The sequence below is a fragment of the Stomoxys calcitrans genome, chromosome 2 (assembly GCF_963082655.1).
Source record: "Stomoxys calcitrans chromosome 2, idStoCalc2.1, whole genome shotgun sequence".
NCBI lineage: Eukaryota > Metazoa > Arthropoda > Insecta > Diptera > Muscidae > Stomoxys > Stomoxys calcitrans.
In genome coordinates, this window is record NC_081553.1 from 175,046,452 (window position 1) to 175,064,743 (window position 18,292).

General features: G+C 39.7%; 1 protein-coding gene across 1 annotated transcript in view; it reads right to left on the reverse strand.

Annotated features, from left to right (window-relative positions):
* The window catches only part of LOC106089711 (dynein axonemal heavy chain 5), a 193,746-nt gene that overhangs the window by 144,580 nt on the left and 30,874 nt on the right, over nucleotides 1-18,292 (reverse strand). Inside the window, exons 17-18 of the mRNA XM_013255665.2 lie at nucleotides 12,359-12,514; nucleotides 7,023-7,233 (exon numbers count right to left, since the gene is read on the reverse strand). Of these exons, the coding sequence (XP_013111119.2) occupies nucleotides 7,023-7,233; nucleotides 12,359-12,514 (367 nt within the window). The remainder of the gene's footprint in view (nucleotides 1-7,022; nucleotides 7,234-12,358; nucleotides 12,515-18,292) is intronic.

The window sequence follows — 18,292 nt, forward strand, 5'->3', positions numbered from 1 at the left end:
CTTATTGAGGAAACGTGGCTCTTCTAATTGGCCCACCTTCGTGTTCCTCGTGAACACACATATTTCTATCTTCTCTGGGTTAACATTGAGACTGCTGGGTCTAGCCAAGTCATATGCCATATGCAAAACCCTTGCGGCCCTTCTGCATAGCTGTTTCGGATCCTTTCCTCTAAGAAATTTTATAACATCGTCTGGGTTCAAATCCCTCCTCATTCAGCATTCGTAACAACTCCGTGATATACAAGTTTGGTATCGTATTCACACTTAAGTGTCGGAATCTGATTCGTCATTCATTATCTTTCTACGTCCCTCAAAGAAAAAGTTTTTGACTTTCATTTAATCTTGAACTCTAAAATTTAATTTCTTTATTTGTTTCAACATCGAATTCCATACTTTTGACACGAAATTTCGAAATAGGAATTTGCAAAAATCTTCTTAAACACCCATTAAACTTCATGCCGTACACGGACAACAATTGCCATTACTTGAAATTGCTAATGGAAAAAGCGCAAATCGAATTACACCATTTGCAAGTATTTTTGCACATTTTAAACATTTTTGTAGTCGCAACTCGTTCCTTCCCATGCTTGGATTCAATGGACGAAAGTCATTCATCACCTAATTTTGTATTCAGTTTCGTGTTGTTGTCCGTAGCAGTTGTCTATGTCGACATGAAATATGGATTGCCAAATAAAACGATGGCAATTAAAAGTTGGGCAATGAATGCGGATAAATAATTTGCATACAATGAAACAGTGGACATTTCGCAGAAATCGATACGGAAAAGGGAATCCAATAGAAAACGATTAAAAGATTGGAAAATGATAGTGACCCCCATTGTAATCACAAATGTTGAAGGATGCAATAGAACAATAGAATTGGAGAAAATAATGATCATCAAAATTGCAATATTGCATGTACGAAAGAGGATTCAAATCTTATAGAGAAAGCAGCACACATTTGTTTTATACAGGGTAGCTGACAGTCAAACCATAATGGACATACATATGATAGTTGTTTAATTGACAGCTCATTATATATGAAGTTTACAAGCCATCAAAAGCATTTGCTTCTGGGTGTTTTAAAAGTTTAGAAGTAAGCTTAATAGTGTTATTGCGTTATATTTGGCTGGAAACCCGCAGTCGGCTATTGTTAGCGAACTCAAACACATCAAAGTGAACAAAATGTTTGTGTATCGCACCATAAATCATTACAATGATACTGGTAGTGTTGTCAAACGCTTGGTGGTGATCCAAATAGAAGTACAGAAAACACCTAAAATAGTACGGCGTGTGAAGCCTCGAATTCAATCAAACTCACGCTGTTAGTGGCAATCAACTGGCTGGCAAATCACGACTGTTGGTAGTGAACTCAAACACCTCAAATTGAACAAAATGTTTGTGTATCGATCTGACACTGCGCTGAAGCTAGACATTGAAAAGCTGCAAACCCACAGATGACAACGGCATACTCCACTCGACTGACCCAACTGCTTAACGAAACCACACCTTGTTCCGATTATATAATGGCGCAGAGCCCACCCCATGGAAAATGCCGCGAAATCCTCACTTGGGTACCGGAAGCCTCCCACAAGAAACAGATGATACGATCAAGAATGTAGAGATGCTACTGAAGCCAAGAAAGCGTCATACAGAGCAACCCTGCAATCAATAGCAACGCGCCAAATGAAGGAGAAGTATCGGGAGAAAAGGAGAGAGTAGAGTCTATTCCGCAAAAAGAAAAAGAAAATGGAAAGACGTGAATTGAGTGGTATAGGAGTCACAATGAAGTCCGGAAATTTTGCGAATTTGCAAATTTTGCCCATGAACATTCCGCTAAGGAACAGGGACAAACTTCTCACATATCAATGAGTGCAGTGCGATTCAAGTTTAAGCTCAATGATAAGGGGCCTCCTTTAATAGCCGAGTCCGAACGGCGTGCCGCAGTGCGACACCTCTTTGGAAAGAAGTTTTACATGGCAAAGTTCCTTACAAATGTTGCCAGCATTAAGAGGGGAAAACCACCGTTTGAAAATTTTTTCTGATGGTCTCGCCAGGATTTCGTCCGTCATAGGCGGACATGTTAACCTCTGCGCTACGCTGGCTATTCTACCAAAGAATTAAACATCAAACCGTTGGCTTTGGTGCAGGAACATCCTCTTGCAGAGACAAAGAAGTAACTCTGGTAACTAACACAGAAAGCATGTTGAGTATATGGAAAGAAAATTTTACCCAACTGCTAGTATCCGACGTTGGCGGCGAATAGGATACCGCAGGACCAACCCCCGATGACGGTATAGAATGTTCCCTCCTTGGCAGAATGAGGTCTAATTAGCTGCGACCCCACTGAAGAACAACAAGGCAGCAGTAGCCGCCGGCTTGCCCGCTGATCTATTCAAGACTGGAAATGAAACCCTCATAAGGCGTATACATCAGATTGTCTGTGCGATCGGGCTAGAAGAACATATATCCGATGATTGGAACCTCATCATACCATGTCCCATACACAAGAAAGGAGACAAGACGGAATGTGCCAACTACAGAGGAGTAAATCTCCTTCCCATCGAATACAAGATGCTCTCGAGCGTACTGTGTGAAAGATTAAAACCAAAAATTAATGAGATAATAGGGTCCTTTCAATGCTGCTTTAAATCTGGTAATGTGCCAACTACAGAGGAATAAGTCTCCTCCCCATCGCATACAAGATACTCTCGAGCGTACTGTATGAAAGATTAAAACCTAAAGTCAATGAGATAATTGGACCCTATCAATGCGGCTTTAGATCAGGTAAATCCACCCTGGACCAGATATTCACACTTCGCCAAATCCTGGAAAAGACCCGAGAAGGACAAATCAACACCTACCATCCCTTTTTTGACTAAGCCGCCTTCGATACTCCTTTACGTTCAAAGGTATTTCAAGCCATTTCGGAGTTTGATATCCCTGCAAAATTAATAACAATCTACAGGATGACACTTGCGGATACGCGTTCCCGAGTAAGAATAGGAAAGAATCTCTCCGAATCATTTAACACCAAACGAGGTTTCAGACAAGGGGACAGCCTATCATGTGATCTTTGCAATATCCTGTTGGAGAAGATTATACGAGATGCAGACGTGAATAGATATGGCACACTAATAACAAGAGAACGCATGCTACTTGCCTATGCCGACGACATCGAAATCATAGGTCGGTCACCGGAAGTAGTAACTGCAGCCTTTGAAAGAATCGAAATAGAGTCATTGAAAATTGGTCTGGCATTAAATGGAGATTAGACGAAATGGATAGTTTCAACTCCCAAAAAGCCTTGCACAACCGAGCAGATAAAGAAAATGGAGAAAGTTGGGAACCACAGGGACAGTCAACAACTTTATCTACCTCGACACCGCCGTAACCGAAACGAATGACACCAGTTTTGAGATAAAGCGAAGAATAATACTGGCAAACAGATGCTACTTTGGACAAAGTAAGCAGTTTAGAAACAAGGCCACCTCTCGACAGACGAAGACTACACTACACAAGACACTGATACTACCCGTGCAGTTATATGGTTCAGAAGCATGGGTACTTGTGAAAACAGTGTGTGCTTGGAGTGTTTGAGAGAAAGATTCTTCATAAAATATATGAACCAGTTTGCGATAATGGATAATATAGGTGTGGTATGAACCATGCGCTGTATGAGCTGTATGACGACGATAGCATAGTTATACACATCAAAATACAACGGCTGCGTTGGCTAGGTCATGTTGTCAGAATGGATGAAGCAGCTCCAGCAAAGAAGTTTTTTAAAGGCAAACACGGTGGTACACGCAAACCGGGAAGACCAAAAGCCAGATGGAAAGATCAAGTGGTGGGAGACACCTCGAAACTTGGTGTCAGAGATTTTAGAATGAGCGCAGAAGGTCGAGGCGCTTGGAACGCTATTCTACGTTCGGCTGGTGGAACAAATATTCTGTCATAGCCAATTAAAAGGAAAAAAATGATATTATCGGAAAAACCTTTTGAAAGCTACATTCGTACCGTGGCCACTAAAACATTTCGATCGTAGGCTATGGACGTATCAACAGAAATCGGCAACGTCACAGCATGTGCAAACCAGATGCCAATCCGATTGACTTTTCTATTGAGGCTATTTTTGAGATCAATGTAAGGACTAAACAAATAAGAGCGTGCTAAGTTCGGGCCGAATCTTATATAACCTCCACCATGGATCGAATTTGTCGAGTTCTATGCGGGGTATCTTTTTAAGTAAACAAAGAAAATTGAACAAGAACTGTTATGCTATTAGAGCTATATCAAGTTATAATCCGATTCGGACCATAAATGAATGCTGAACATTGTAGAAGTCATTTTGTAATATTTCAGTTCATTTGGATAAGAATTGCGCCTTGTAGGGACTCAAGAAGCAAAATCGGGAGATAGGTTTATATGGGAGCTGTATCAAGCTATTAATCGATTCAGACCATATAAGACACCTATGCTGAAGGCCACGAGAGAAGCCGTTGTACAAAATCTCAGCCAAATCGAATAAGAATTGCACCCTCTAGAGGCTCAAGAAGTCAAGATCCCAGTTCGGTTTATATGGCAGCTATATCAGGTTAATTACCAATTTGAACCATACTTGGCACAGTTGTTGAATATCATAACAAAACTCGTCGCGCAAAATTTCATTCCAATAGGATAATAATTGCGCTCTCTAGAGGCTCAAGAAGTCAAGACTCAATATCGGTTTATATGGCAGCTATATCAGTTTATGAACCGATTTGAACCTTACTTGGCACAGTTATTGGATATCATAACAAAACACGTCGTGCAAAATTTCATTGCGCCCTCTAGAGGCAACAGAAGTCAAGAACCAAGATCGGTTTTAAAGGCAGCTATATCAGGTTATGAACCGATTTGTACCATACTTGTCACTGATGTTGGATATCAAAACAAAATACTTCGAACTAAATTTCTTTAAAATCGGATAAGAATTGCGCACTCTAGAGGCTCAAGAAGTCAAGACCCAAGATCGGTTTATATGGCAGCTATATCAAAACATGGACCGATTTGAAACATACTTAACGCAGTCATTAAAAGTGATACAAAAACACCACTTGCAGAAGTTCAGTCAAATCGGACGAGATTTGCGCCCTCTAGAGGCTCAAGAAGTCAAGACCCAAGATTGGTTTATATAGCAGCTATATCAAAACATGGGCCAATTTGGCCCATTTACAATATCAACCGACCTACACTAATAAAAATTATTTGTGCAAAATTTCAAGTAGCTAGCTTTACTACTTCGAAAGTTACCGTGCTTTCGACAGAGAGACGGACGGACAGACGGACGGACATGGCTAGATCGACATAAAATGCCACGACGATCAAGAATATATATACTTTATTGGGTCACAGACGCATATTTCGAGGTGTTACGAACAGAATGACGAAATTAGTATACCCCCATCCTATGGCGGAGAGTATAAAAACTTGACAAATGCGATCCATGGTGGAAGGTATGCCCTTGCTCTAAATTAAAGATAAGTATATGGAAAGAACATCTTACTCAACTTCTATTGTCCGACGATGGCGGCGAAGAGGATACCGCAGGACAAATCCCTGATGACGGTATAGAATGTTTACCTCCTTGGGAGAATGAGGTCTAATTAGCTGCGACCCGATTGAAGATCAACAAGGCGGAAGTAGCCGACGGCTTGCCCGCTGATATATTCAAGACCGGAAATGAAACCCTCATAAGGCGTATGCATCAGCTTGTCTGTGCGAACACATATCCGATGATTGGAACCTCAGCATACTATGTCCCGTACACAAGAAAGGAGACAAGACGGAATGTGCCAACTACAGAGGAATAAACCTCCTCCCCATCGCATATAAGATACTCTCGAGCGTACTGTGTGAAAGATTAAAACCTAAAGTCAATAAGATAATTGGGCCCTATCAATGCGGCTTTAGACCTGTTGAATCCACCGTGGATCAGGTATTCACACTGCGCCAAATCCTGAAAAAGGTTCGAGAAGGATAAATCAACACCTACCATCTCTTTCTTGACTACAAAGCCGCCTTCAATACTCCTTTACGTTCAAAGGTATTTCAAGCCATGTCGGAGTTTGGTATCCCTGCAAAATTAATAAGACTCTGCAGGATGACACTTGCTGATACGAGTTCCTCAGAAAGAATAGGAACCCAAGATTGGTTTATATGGCAGCTATATCAAAACATGGGCCAATTTGGCCCATTTTCAATATCAACCGACCTACACTAATAAAAATTATTTGCGCAAAATTTCAAGTAGCTAGCTTTACTACTTCGAAAGTTACCGTGCTTTCGACAGAGAAACGGACGGACAGACGGACGGACAGACGGACGGACATGGCTAGATCGACATAAAATGCCACGACGATCAAGAATATATATACTTTATTGGGTCACAGACGCATATTTCGAGGTGTTACGAACAGAATGACGAAATTGGTATACCCCCATCCTATGGCGGAGAGTATAAAAACTTGACAAATGCGATCCATGGTGGAAGGTATGCCCTTGCTCTAAATCAAAGATAAGCAACAACATACAACCACATATTAATTCCTATGCCCGCGGTCTGGAACACACGTACAGAGTATGCAGCTTCATGTGGCTTCGTTCGGTTGACGCATTGTCATTATTTTGGTGTCCTTAAACAACTATGTTAGTATGCCCATCACTGCTATAAACATATTTATATGTGAGCTTTATCTGTATCTGATCCGATTTCTATGTAATTAACCAATAGTATCGAGATAATTCTTTGCTCAAAATTTCATGAGAATCTTTAGCCAAATGACTGAGAGAGTGGTACTAAATCGATTGTAATACTTATCAATCGATGCATTTCTCTTTTTATAATCCAACAATTCACTGTTCCACTTAACGGCACGTGGAGTACACACCTATACCCACGATTAATCCAAAGAACCATACACAATCTCCTTGTATGTTCTCTACCAGCATTTTAGCTCCTTCATCCATTTTTCTACTCACCATCGTTATAAATATTCCAAATTCCGGATTCATTTCAATTGTATCGCCATCTGTGAATACAAACGATTTCTTCTTCTCCTTCTTGGCGGTTAAGACAACAGCTACCTGTTGCGCTGCCACAGACAAGACAGGCAATTCAATGCGATTGAATTCATCGAAGCAGCCCCACGAACCGGATTGGGCTAAGCCTTTATAGATGCGTCCCAGGCCCCTGTAATGGAAGACGTGTTAAGAATTAATCGCCCAGCTTTCGTTGTAGGATGTAAAACTGCAATTTGAAGATAACATTTGTGCTGGAAGCACTTTAATAAATAATAATCCAGTATAGGTTGTAGCTGGCGACACTCTGTGGGAATAGTTTGTGGACAACATGCTCGTATGCACATGTCCTCGTTTTTATCTATGACAGCATATGTGTGCAAAGCAAATAAATTAAAGTGTAATTCAATTCTAATAAAAACATGGCAAAATTTCTGGCAGCCCTCAACAATAAAATATTTTATACCTATGTGTATCGGTATGTGGTTTTGTGCATTACCATTTCTAGTTGTGTTATAGCTTTGTTAAGAAAATTTGGTGTTCCAACTAAAATCTACTGTTAATTTACTTATACTTAAAGTTTTCATTGATGAGGGAAAAATTGAAGCACTTGCTGTAAAATGTTTCACATCGACAGCATATTCAAAAAGGAGCAAACTTTCTTAGTCCTATCACTGTAGGATATCCCAGCTTGAAATTTTTGACTAACAGCCAATCGATATTTTTATACCCTCCACCATTGGATGGGGGGTATACTAATCTCGTCATTCTGTTTGTAACTACTCGAAATATTCGTCTGAGACCCCATAAAGTATATATTCTTGATCGTCGCGACATTTTATGTCGATCAAGCCATGGCCGTCCGTCTGTCCGTCCGTCTGTCTGTCGAAAACACGAAAACTTCCGCAGGATTAAAGCTAGCCGCTTGAAATTTTGCACAAATACTTCTTATTAATGTAGGTCAGTTGGTATTGTAAATGGCCCATATCGGTCCATGTTTTGATATAGCTGCCATATAAACCTATCTTGGGTCTTGACTTCTTGAGCCTCTAGAGTGCGCAATTCTTATCTGATTGGAATGAAATTTTGCACGACGTGTTTTGTTATCATATCCAACAACTGTGCCAAGTATGATCTAAATCGGTTCATAAACTGATATAGCTGCCATATAAACCGATTTGGGGTCTTGACTTCTTGAGCCTCTAAAGGGCGCAATTCCTTTCGGATTTGGTTGAAATTTTGCATGACGTATTTTATTCTTACTTTCAACAACTGTGTCAAATAAGATTCAAATCGGTCCATAACCTGATATAGCTGCTATATAAACCGATCTTAAGTCTTGACTTCTTGAGCATCTAGAGTGCGCAATTCTTATCCGATTGGAATGAAATTTTGTGCGACGTGTTTCGCTATGACTTCCAATAACTGTGCTAAGTATGGTTCAAATCGGTTTATAACCTGATATAGCTGTCATATAAACCGATCTTGGGTCTTGACTTCTTGAGCCTCTAGAGGGCGCAATTCTTATCCGATTTGCACGTGGTGTTTTGGTATCACTTGCAACATTTGTGCGAAGTATGGTTCAAATCGGTCCATAACCTGGTATAGCTGCTATATAAACCTATCTTGGATCTTGACTTCTTGAGCCGCTAGATGGCGCAATTCTCATCCAATTTGGCTAAAATTTTGCATGAGGTGTTTGTGTTTGGCGCTGAATGCCTGGGTTCGAATCCTGGCGAGATCATCAGAAAAAATTTTCTGAGAGGTGATTTTCCCCTCCTAATGCTGGCAACATTCGTGAGGTACTATGCCATGCAAAACATTTCTCCAAAGAGGTGTCTCACTGCGCACGCCGTTCGGACTCGGCTATTAAAAGGAGGCCCCTTATCATTGAGCTTGATTTGGACTGCACTCATTGATATGTGACAAGTTTGCCCCTGTCCCTTATTGGAATGTTAATGGACAAAATTTGCAACTTGCATTTGTTCATCATCCGATAGCCTTTTTTATGAGTTAAGAAACACAAAAATAAATAAATCAATAAAATTCACTGTCCAGCAATCAAAACTTCCATATCTTGTTATTCAAACGATACAAAAAAGTACAAAGACATCAGAATGGTCAATTTGTTACCCAGTATTGAATGTAGTAATAATCGGATCATAGCTTACATTACATATATTGTATGACGTTTGCTACGTTTACGTATGATACCTGTTGTCGCTGCTGATTTTGCTTAACCTCAAATCACCCAAAATCCTTCTACATTCTCCTCTATTCTATATCTCAGCACCCATATCCTTGATATCGAAACAAGTCGTACATATTATTCCGATGAAACATGCGGTTATTGAAACGAAATGTGTTATAAACAAGGGAATTCCATGATGAATCTCAGTTGAAACACATACCTGTATACAATAGAGTGGATCGCAAAAAGCAGATAATATATCCGTATGTTAAAGTTCATGTCTATACAAGGCCGCTTCAATTGACGCATTGGAAGACAACATTGAAGTATTTATTCGTGAGATACCAGCCGAAATGTTGGAAAGAGTATGCCAAAATTGGACCAAGCGGATGGTCCATTTGAAGCACAGTCCAGTCCCTTCGTCCATCTGTCTGTCTGTCGAAATCACGATAGTGGTCGAACGCGTAAAACCAGCCGCATGAAATTCTGCACAGATACTAACTATTGATGTAGGTCATTGGGGATTGCAAATGGGTCATGTCGGTTCAGATTTGGATATAGCTCCCATATAAACCGATCCCCCGATTTGACTTCTTGAGCACCTGGAAGCCGCAATTTTTGTCCGATTTGGATGTTATGTTATGGCTTTCAATAACTGTGCCAAGTACGGTCCAAATCGGTCTATAACCTGATATAGCTCCCATATAAACCGACCCAACGATCTGCTACTGATTTAATTTTTTGAGCCTTTACAAGCCGCTCCAAAGACCGACCTGGCTGAAATTTTGAGTGGTGTGTACTGTTATGACTTCCAGCAGCTGTGCCAAGTACGGTTAAAATCGGTCTTTGACCTAGTATAGCTGCCATAGAAACCAATCTCCCGATATAATTTCTTGAACCGTTACAAGCCGCAATTTTTATCCAATTTTGCTGAAACTTTGCGTGTGGTGTTTTGTTACGATTTCCAACAACTGTGCCAAATGCTGAAATTTTGCATTCTGTATTCTGTTACGGCTTCCAATAGCAGTGCCAAATTCGGTCCAAATCAGTCTATAACCTGATATATCTCCCATATAATCCGGTCACTCGATTATCCTCGTTCGGTTCCTAGAAGCTGTAAATTTTGATGGTTTGACAGAAGTTTGATATGTATTTAGAATAAAATTATGCCCTACAACTTAATTTTTATACCCTCCACCATAAGATGGGGGGTATACTAATTTCGTCATTCTGATTGTAACTACTCGAAATATTCGTCTGAGACCCCATAAAGTATATATATTCTTGATCGTCGTGACATTTTATGTCGATCTAGCCATGTCCGTCCGTCTGTCCGACCGTCCGTCCGTCTGTCTGTCGAAAGTACGCTAACTTCCGAAGGAATAAAGCTAGCCGCTTGAAATTTTGCACAAATACTTCTTATTAGTGTAGGTCGGTTGGTATTGTAAATGGGCCATATCGGTCCATGTTTTGATATAGCTGCCATATAAACCGATCTTGGGTCTTGACTTCTTGAGCCTCTAGAGTGCGCAATTCTTATCCGATTGGGATGAAATTTAGCACGACGTGTTTTGTTATGATATCCAACAACTGTGCCAAGTATGATTCAAATCGGTTCATTATCTGATATAGCTGTCATAGAAACAGATCTGGGGACTTGACTTCTTGAGCTTCTAGAGGGCGCAATTCCTATCGGATTAGGCTGAAATTTTGCATGACGTATTTTTTTCTTACTTTCAACAACTGTGTCAAATAAGGTTCAAATCGTTTCATAACCTGATATAGCTGCCATATAAACCGATCTGGGATCTTGACTTCTTGAGCCTCTAGAGGTCGCAATTTATATCCAACTTGCCTTAAATTTTGTACGACGGATTCTCTCATGACCATCAACATACGTGTTTATAATGGTCTGAATCGGTATATAGCCCGCTACAGCTCCCATATAAATCGATCTCTCTATTTTACTTCTTGAGGCCCCAAAGGGCGCAAATCTTATTCGAATTGGCTGACATTTTACACTGGTCTCCAACATATAATTTAATTGTGGTCCACACCGGACCATATCTTGATATCGCAGAGCAAATTTTTTGTATATCCTTTTTTGCCTAAGAAGAGATACCGGGAAAAGAAATCGACAAATGCGATCCATGGTGGAGGGTATATAAGATTCGGCCCGGCAGAACTTAGCACGCTTTTACTTGTTGTCCATAAGCATGTTAAGTTCGAAGATGGGCTACATCGGACTATATCTTGATTTAGCCCCCATATAGACCGATCCGCCGATTTAAGGTCGTAGGCCCTTAAAAGCCACATTTATTATCCGATTTAGCTGAAATTTGGGACAGTGAGTTGTGTTAGGCCCTTCGACATTCTCCGTCAATTTGGCTTAGATCGGTCCAGAGTTGGATATAGCTGCCATTTCAGCCAAATATATCTTTTTTTAAAGACTGTAGCGTGATTTCAACAGGTAGGCGGACAGACAGACGGACATGTCTAGATCGTCTTAGATTTTTACGCTGATCAAGAATATATACTTTATAGGATCGGAAATGGATATTTCGATGTGTTGCAAACGGAATGACAAAATGAATATACCCCCATCCTTCGTTGGTGGGTATAAAAATACGTTATTGGGACTTTGCAATTAGACCGACTTCCCAATTTTACTGCTAGAGATTCTAAAGGGGGCAATTCCTATTAGGTTGAAATTTTGCACACTGACTTCCAACATCCATGCCACACTTGGTGTGAATCGGTGCATAACATGTTTTAGCTCTCATATAACTTGTCAAAATTTTGTTGTGATATAAAATTTTGTTAACAGAAATTTGAATTCATCGTTTTGGCCGAGTTGGCCCCCATATAAGCATATATATTTAAAATGTGATTTTCCCCGAATCACTATAGATAACGTAGGCGTTTTACATAAAATCTAATTAAATGCTTGCTTATAAAATCGAATACTAGTTAAATTATTTACACAATACATCTAAATATAGAAATTTTGTTTTCATATGAGTTACCTCTTTTTTTTGCTGCTTTACCTTGGAGCAGGAAACACCTGCATATCCATTCGTTACCTGCAGCTAATCCATTTACTAACCTGTAATCCATTTGATCGGAACAATTAAATACGACTACGTATTTAGCCAATGTTTTTCCCATGTCCTTAACAGTCTCCGTTTTGCCAGTACCAGCAGGACCGCATGGCGCACCACCCATGCTCAAGGTTAGAGCTTGAGCCAATGTTATGTAGCATCTGCAGCAGCGACATGGAATGAATAGAAAAACAAGAAGAAGAGAACAAATGGAAAAATGCAAAAATAAGTTTAAAGAGCACATTGTGGATTAGGAATTTTAGTTTGGTCCGCATTAAAGAGATGTGGTTGGATGCGGAGGCCAAACCGTATACGTATTTTGTGGAATGTTCAACATTAAGTTTCAAGTATTGGGCGGTAGTAAAGTGTTGAGAAATAAAGTTACCCTTTGGTGTGGTCACGATTTGTTTCACATAAACTTTGGCTTGTGTTTGCAATTGAAATTGAGGCGTTATTTCAATTTAAGTTTTATCTTTTGTTGTTCAACCAGGATTTTTACTGACTCAATTCTACGAACTGCCATTGAGTTTTGCGAAAATAAATAGAAATACAAAATTTATTTCATGCATCTTCATGGCTTTCATCATGGGATGCCAGCCATTCTCTTGAGACTTTTGCGGATTTTGTTAACATAAGTACGCGTATGTAGTATTTTTAAATGAGGCCAAAGCTGAAAATCAATCAAAAGTCAGGAGTTTCCAATTAACTCAACAAGTTTGAGTATTGTGGCCTACAGCCCAAATACTCTTAAGACCTTCAAGTTTAATTCATACGTTTTGTATGGCCTTTTGTTACAGTCCTTGACCTCAAAAAAAAGGCCAAACAGGGGATGACTTTGTCTTGGCAATAATCGAACACTTATTTTCTTTTTATTGCAAACAAATTATATGTGCCCTTTTGTTGAACAATTTGAAGAGAGACGTAAAAAAGAAAGCAGCAAATACTTCATATCTTAAGCATGGGTAACATGGGGATTTGGTTGTAACGTGTAATTCACGATTTAAAATGAAAACAATTCAATTAAAACAAGTAAAAAGGCGTTAAGTTCGGTCGGGCCTTAGTTTGGATACCCACCACCTCGGGTATATAAAGGGTGATTTTTTTGAGGTTAGGATTTTCATGCATTAGTATTTGACAGATCACGTGGGATTTCAGACATGGTGTCAAAGAGAAAGATGCTCAGTATGCTTTGACATTTCATCATGAATAGACTTACTAACGAGCAACGCTTGCAAATCATTGAATTTTATTACCAAAATCAGTGTTCGGTTCGAAATGTGTTCATTCACCGTAACGTTGCGTCCAACAGCATCTTTGAAAAAATACGGTCCAATGATTCCACCAGCGTACAAACCACACCAAACAGTGCATTTTTCGGGATGCATGGGCAGTTCTTGAACGGCTTCTGGTTGCTCTTCACTCCAAATGCGGCAATTTTGCTTATTTACGTAGCCATTCAACCAGAAATGAGCCTCATCGCTGAACGGTGAATGAACACATTTCGAACCGAACACTGATTTTGGTAATAAAATTCAATGATTTGCAAGCGTTGCTCGTTAGTAAGTCTATTCATGATGAAATGTCAAAGCATACTGAGCATCTTTCTCTTTGACACCATGTCTGAAATCCCACGTGATCTGTCAAATACTAATGCATGAAAATCCTAACCTCAAAAAAATCACCCTTTATGTAAACTCCCTTTCGTCACAATCCGATGAAAATTGAATAGGGCTTTTATGGGCTTCAGACCCTCTATCGGCAGATCGGTCTATATGGCAGCTATATCTAAATATAGCCCGATCTGAATCATATTTGAGTCCTATATCAGAAGGCCTAAAACTACTCACTGCTTCAAATGTTAGTGAAATCGGTTAAAAATCAAGCTTTTATAGGCATCATACCCTTTATCGGCTGATCGGTGTATATGGCAGGAATATCTAAATATAGTCCGATCTAAACCATATTTGGGTCAGATTTTAGTAGGCCTAAAACCACTTACTGTTTTAAATTTTAGAGAAATCGGATAAAAAATAAAGCTTTCATGGGCTTCAGACCCTTTATCAACAGATCGGTATATATGGCAGATATATCTAAATATAGTTCGATCTGAACAATATTTAGGTCCAAAGTTGAGAGGCCTAAAACTATTTACTGTTTCAAATTTCAGCGAAATCGGATAAAAAATAAAACATTTATGGGCTATAGACCCTTTATCGGGAGATCGGTCAAATTTCAGTTAAATTAGATGAAAAATTAAGTTTTTATGGACATTAAGCCCTTTATAGGAAAATCGGTCTATATAGCAGCTATATCCAAATATGGTCCGATTTGGCCCGTTCAAGAACTTAACCAGCGTGCATCAAAAAGACGTATCAAATGTACCAAATTTCAGCTCAATATCTCAATTTTTGAAGGCTGTAGAGTCATTTCAACAAACGGACGGACAGACGGATAGATGGACAGACACACGGACATCGTTAAATCGTCTTAGAATTTTACGACGATCCGAAATATATATACTTTGTAGGGACGGAAATTGATATTTCGATGTGTTGCAAACGGAATGACTAAATGAATATACCCCCTATCCTATGGTAGTGGGTATAAAAATAATAGACGAAAAATCATTGACACTTTAGTTGGTCTAAACCATGAATACGTGAAATATCATTAATATCGGACAAGGGAATCAATGGTCAATGTAGTAAATACGGTCTGTCGCTACTGTAGACAGGAGAAGCAGGTTTAAGTGGTAGTTTCTAATCGGAATCACATAGACATTTTAGTCAGTTGTATTACCACAGGAACAGGACAATGAAGATGCCTTAGAGTTTTTACCGTTGAATAATTCAAATCGCTTTTAAAATCCTAATAACTGTCCAATGTTCCCAACAAGTCCTTTAAAAAAATAAGAAACAAAGTGAATGAAACTGAAGACGGCCGAAGACATGCATTGTTGCAGCAGTTGTTGCTGAACACTTGTCACACACTCTGAGGAACTTTCGGTCACATTTCTAAAATCTGCCGGATTGCAGGAGACTGAAAATCCCCTGCCGCGATTAAAACAGGAGGGGCGTCGAAATCCTGTGTGGGTGATTGATCCGGTTGAATTGTACCCAAAGTGTGCGGCAGCGGGGAAGGACGGAACTCAAAAGATACCTTGACAGCAACAGCAAATGAAGCATCTGAGGAGGAATCATCTACACTGCAAGTGTCTAGGATCCTGAGGAAGTTTGATTCCACAGATTTCATAACTGCCACTGAATGAGTAAGAAAATTCATCATGACAAGATCGAACGAATTGTAGTATAACAAGTAAAAACGTGCTAAGTTCGGCCGGGCCGAATCTTATATACCCTCCACCATGGATCGCATTTGTCGAGTTCTTTCCTGGCATCTCTTCTTAGGCAAAAAAGGATATAAGAAAAGAGTTGCTCTGCTATTAAAACGATATCAAGATATGGTCCGGTTCGGACCACAATTAAATTATATGTATGTTGGAGACCTGTGTAAAATTTCAGCCAATTCGTATAAGAATTGCGTCCATTGGGGCTCACGAAGTAAAATAGAGAGAACGATTTATATGGGATCTGTATCGGGCTATAGAACGATTCAGACCATTATAAACACGTTTGTTGATGGTCATGAGAGGATCCGTCGTACAAAATTTCTGGCATATCGGATAATTGCGACCTCTAGGGGTCAAGAAGTCAAGATCCCAGATCGGTTTATATGGCAGCTATATCAGGTTATGAACCGATTTGAACCTTATTTGACACAGTTGTTGAAAGTAAAAATAAAATACGTCATGCAAAATTTCAGCCAAATCGGATAGGAATTGCGCCATCTAAAAGCTCAAGAAGTCAAATCCCCAGATCAGTTTATATGACAGCTATATCAGGTTATGGACCGATTTCAACCATACTTGGCACAGTTGTTGGATATTATAACAAAACACGTCGTGCGAAATTCCATTCCATTCGGATAAGAATTGGGCCCTCTAGAGGCTCAAGAAGTCAAGACCCCAGATCGGTTTATATGGCAGCTATATCAGGTTATGGGCCGATTTGAACCATACTTGGCACAGTTGTTGGATATCATAACAAAACACGTCGTGCACAATTTCATTCTGATCGGATAAGAATTGTGCACGCTAGAGGCTCAAGAAGTCAAGACCCAAGATCGGTTTATATGGCAGCTATATCAGGTTATGAACCGATTTGAACCATACTTGGCACAGTTGTTGGATATCATAACAAAACACGTCGTGCAAAATTTCATTCCTATCGGATAAGAATTGCGCACTCTAGAGGCTCAAGAAGTCAAGACCCAAGATCGGTTTATATGGCAGCTATATCAGGTTATGGACCGATTTGAACCATACTTGGCACAGTTGTTGGATATAATAACAAAACACGACGTGCAAAATTTCATTCTGATCGGGTAAGAATTGCGCACGCTAGAGGCTCAAGAAGTCAAGACCCAAGATCGGTTTATATGGCAGCTATATCAAGTTATGGACCGATTTGAACTATACTTGGCGCAGTTGTTGGATATCATAACAAAACACGTCATGCAAAAATTCATTCCAATCGGATAAGAATTGCGCACTCTAGAGGCTCAAGAAGTCAAGACCCAAGATCGGTTTATATGGCAGCTATATCAAAACATGGACCGATATGGCCCATTTACAATACCAACCGACCTACACTAATAAGAAGTATTTGTGCAAAATTTCAAGCGGCTAGCTTTACTCCTTCGGAAGTTAGCGTGCTTTCGACAGACAGACGGACGGACGGACGGACGGACGGACGGACGGACGGACGGACAGACGGACGGACATGGCTAGATCGACATAAAATTTCACGACGATCAAGAATATATATACTTTATGGGGTCTCAGACGAATATTTCGAGTAGTTACAAACAGAATGACGAAATTAGTATACCCCCCATCTTATGGTGGAGGGTATAAAAAGTGTCAATTTGCAAAGAATTTGGCAGGAAGTGTTTTGAGATGAATCAAACGGCCTGGGACACATAAAACACCAGCCTTATTGCTCGCCGGTGGGGCGGGAACTTTCCAAAAGATCATCGTATCTTTATGCCAACTACCAGCTTTATTTTAAACGCACTTATTATAGGCAAAAAGAAAGGAAAATAAAGTATGAGGGAGAGGAGAAAAAATCAGAGGGGATACCTATAGCCCAAGGGAAAAGAAAGGCAAACGGGTGCATACTTTCATCAACCATCGATTATGCCATGTCAAGATTTAAATACATGGTTCGCCCTCTCATCCTGTCTACCACAACTTTCCGGAAGAAAAAAAATTCACGTATGAGTCAACTTAAATTATGATTAACAAAATCCGCATTTTACTTACAAAAATTTTCATTACAGCTATCAAAATAAAATGAAAAAAAAAATTAAAACAAGTAAAAACGTGCTAAGTTCGGCCGGGCCGAATCTTATATACCCTCCACCATGGATCGCATTTGTCGAGTTCTTTCCTGGCATCTCTTCTTAGGCAAAAAAGGATATAAGAAAAGAGTTGCTCTGCTATTAAAACGATATCAAGATATGGTCCGGTTCGGACCACAATTAAATTATATGTATGTTGGAGACCTGTGTAAAATTTCAGCCAATTCGTATAAGAATTGCGTCCATTGGGGCTCACGAAGTAAAATAGAGAGATCGATTTATATGGGATCTGTATCGGGCTATAGAACGATTCAGACCATTATAAACACGTTTGTTGATGGTCATGAGAGGATCCGTCGTACAAAATTTCTGGCATATCGGATAATTGCGACCTCTAGGGGTCAAGAAGTCAAGATCCCAGATCGGTTTATATGGCAGCTATATCAGGTTATGAACCGATTTGAACCTTATTTGACACAGTTGTTGAAAGTAAAAATAAAATACGTCATGCAAAATTT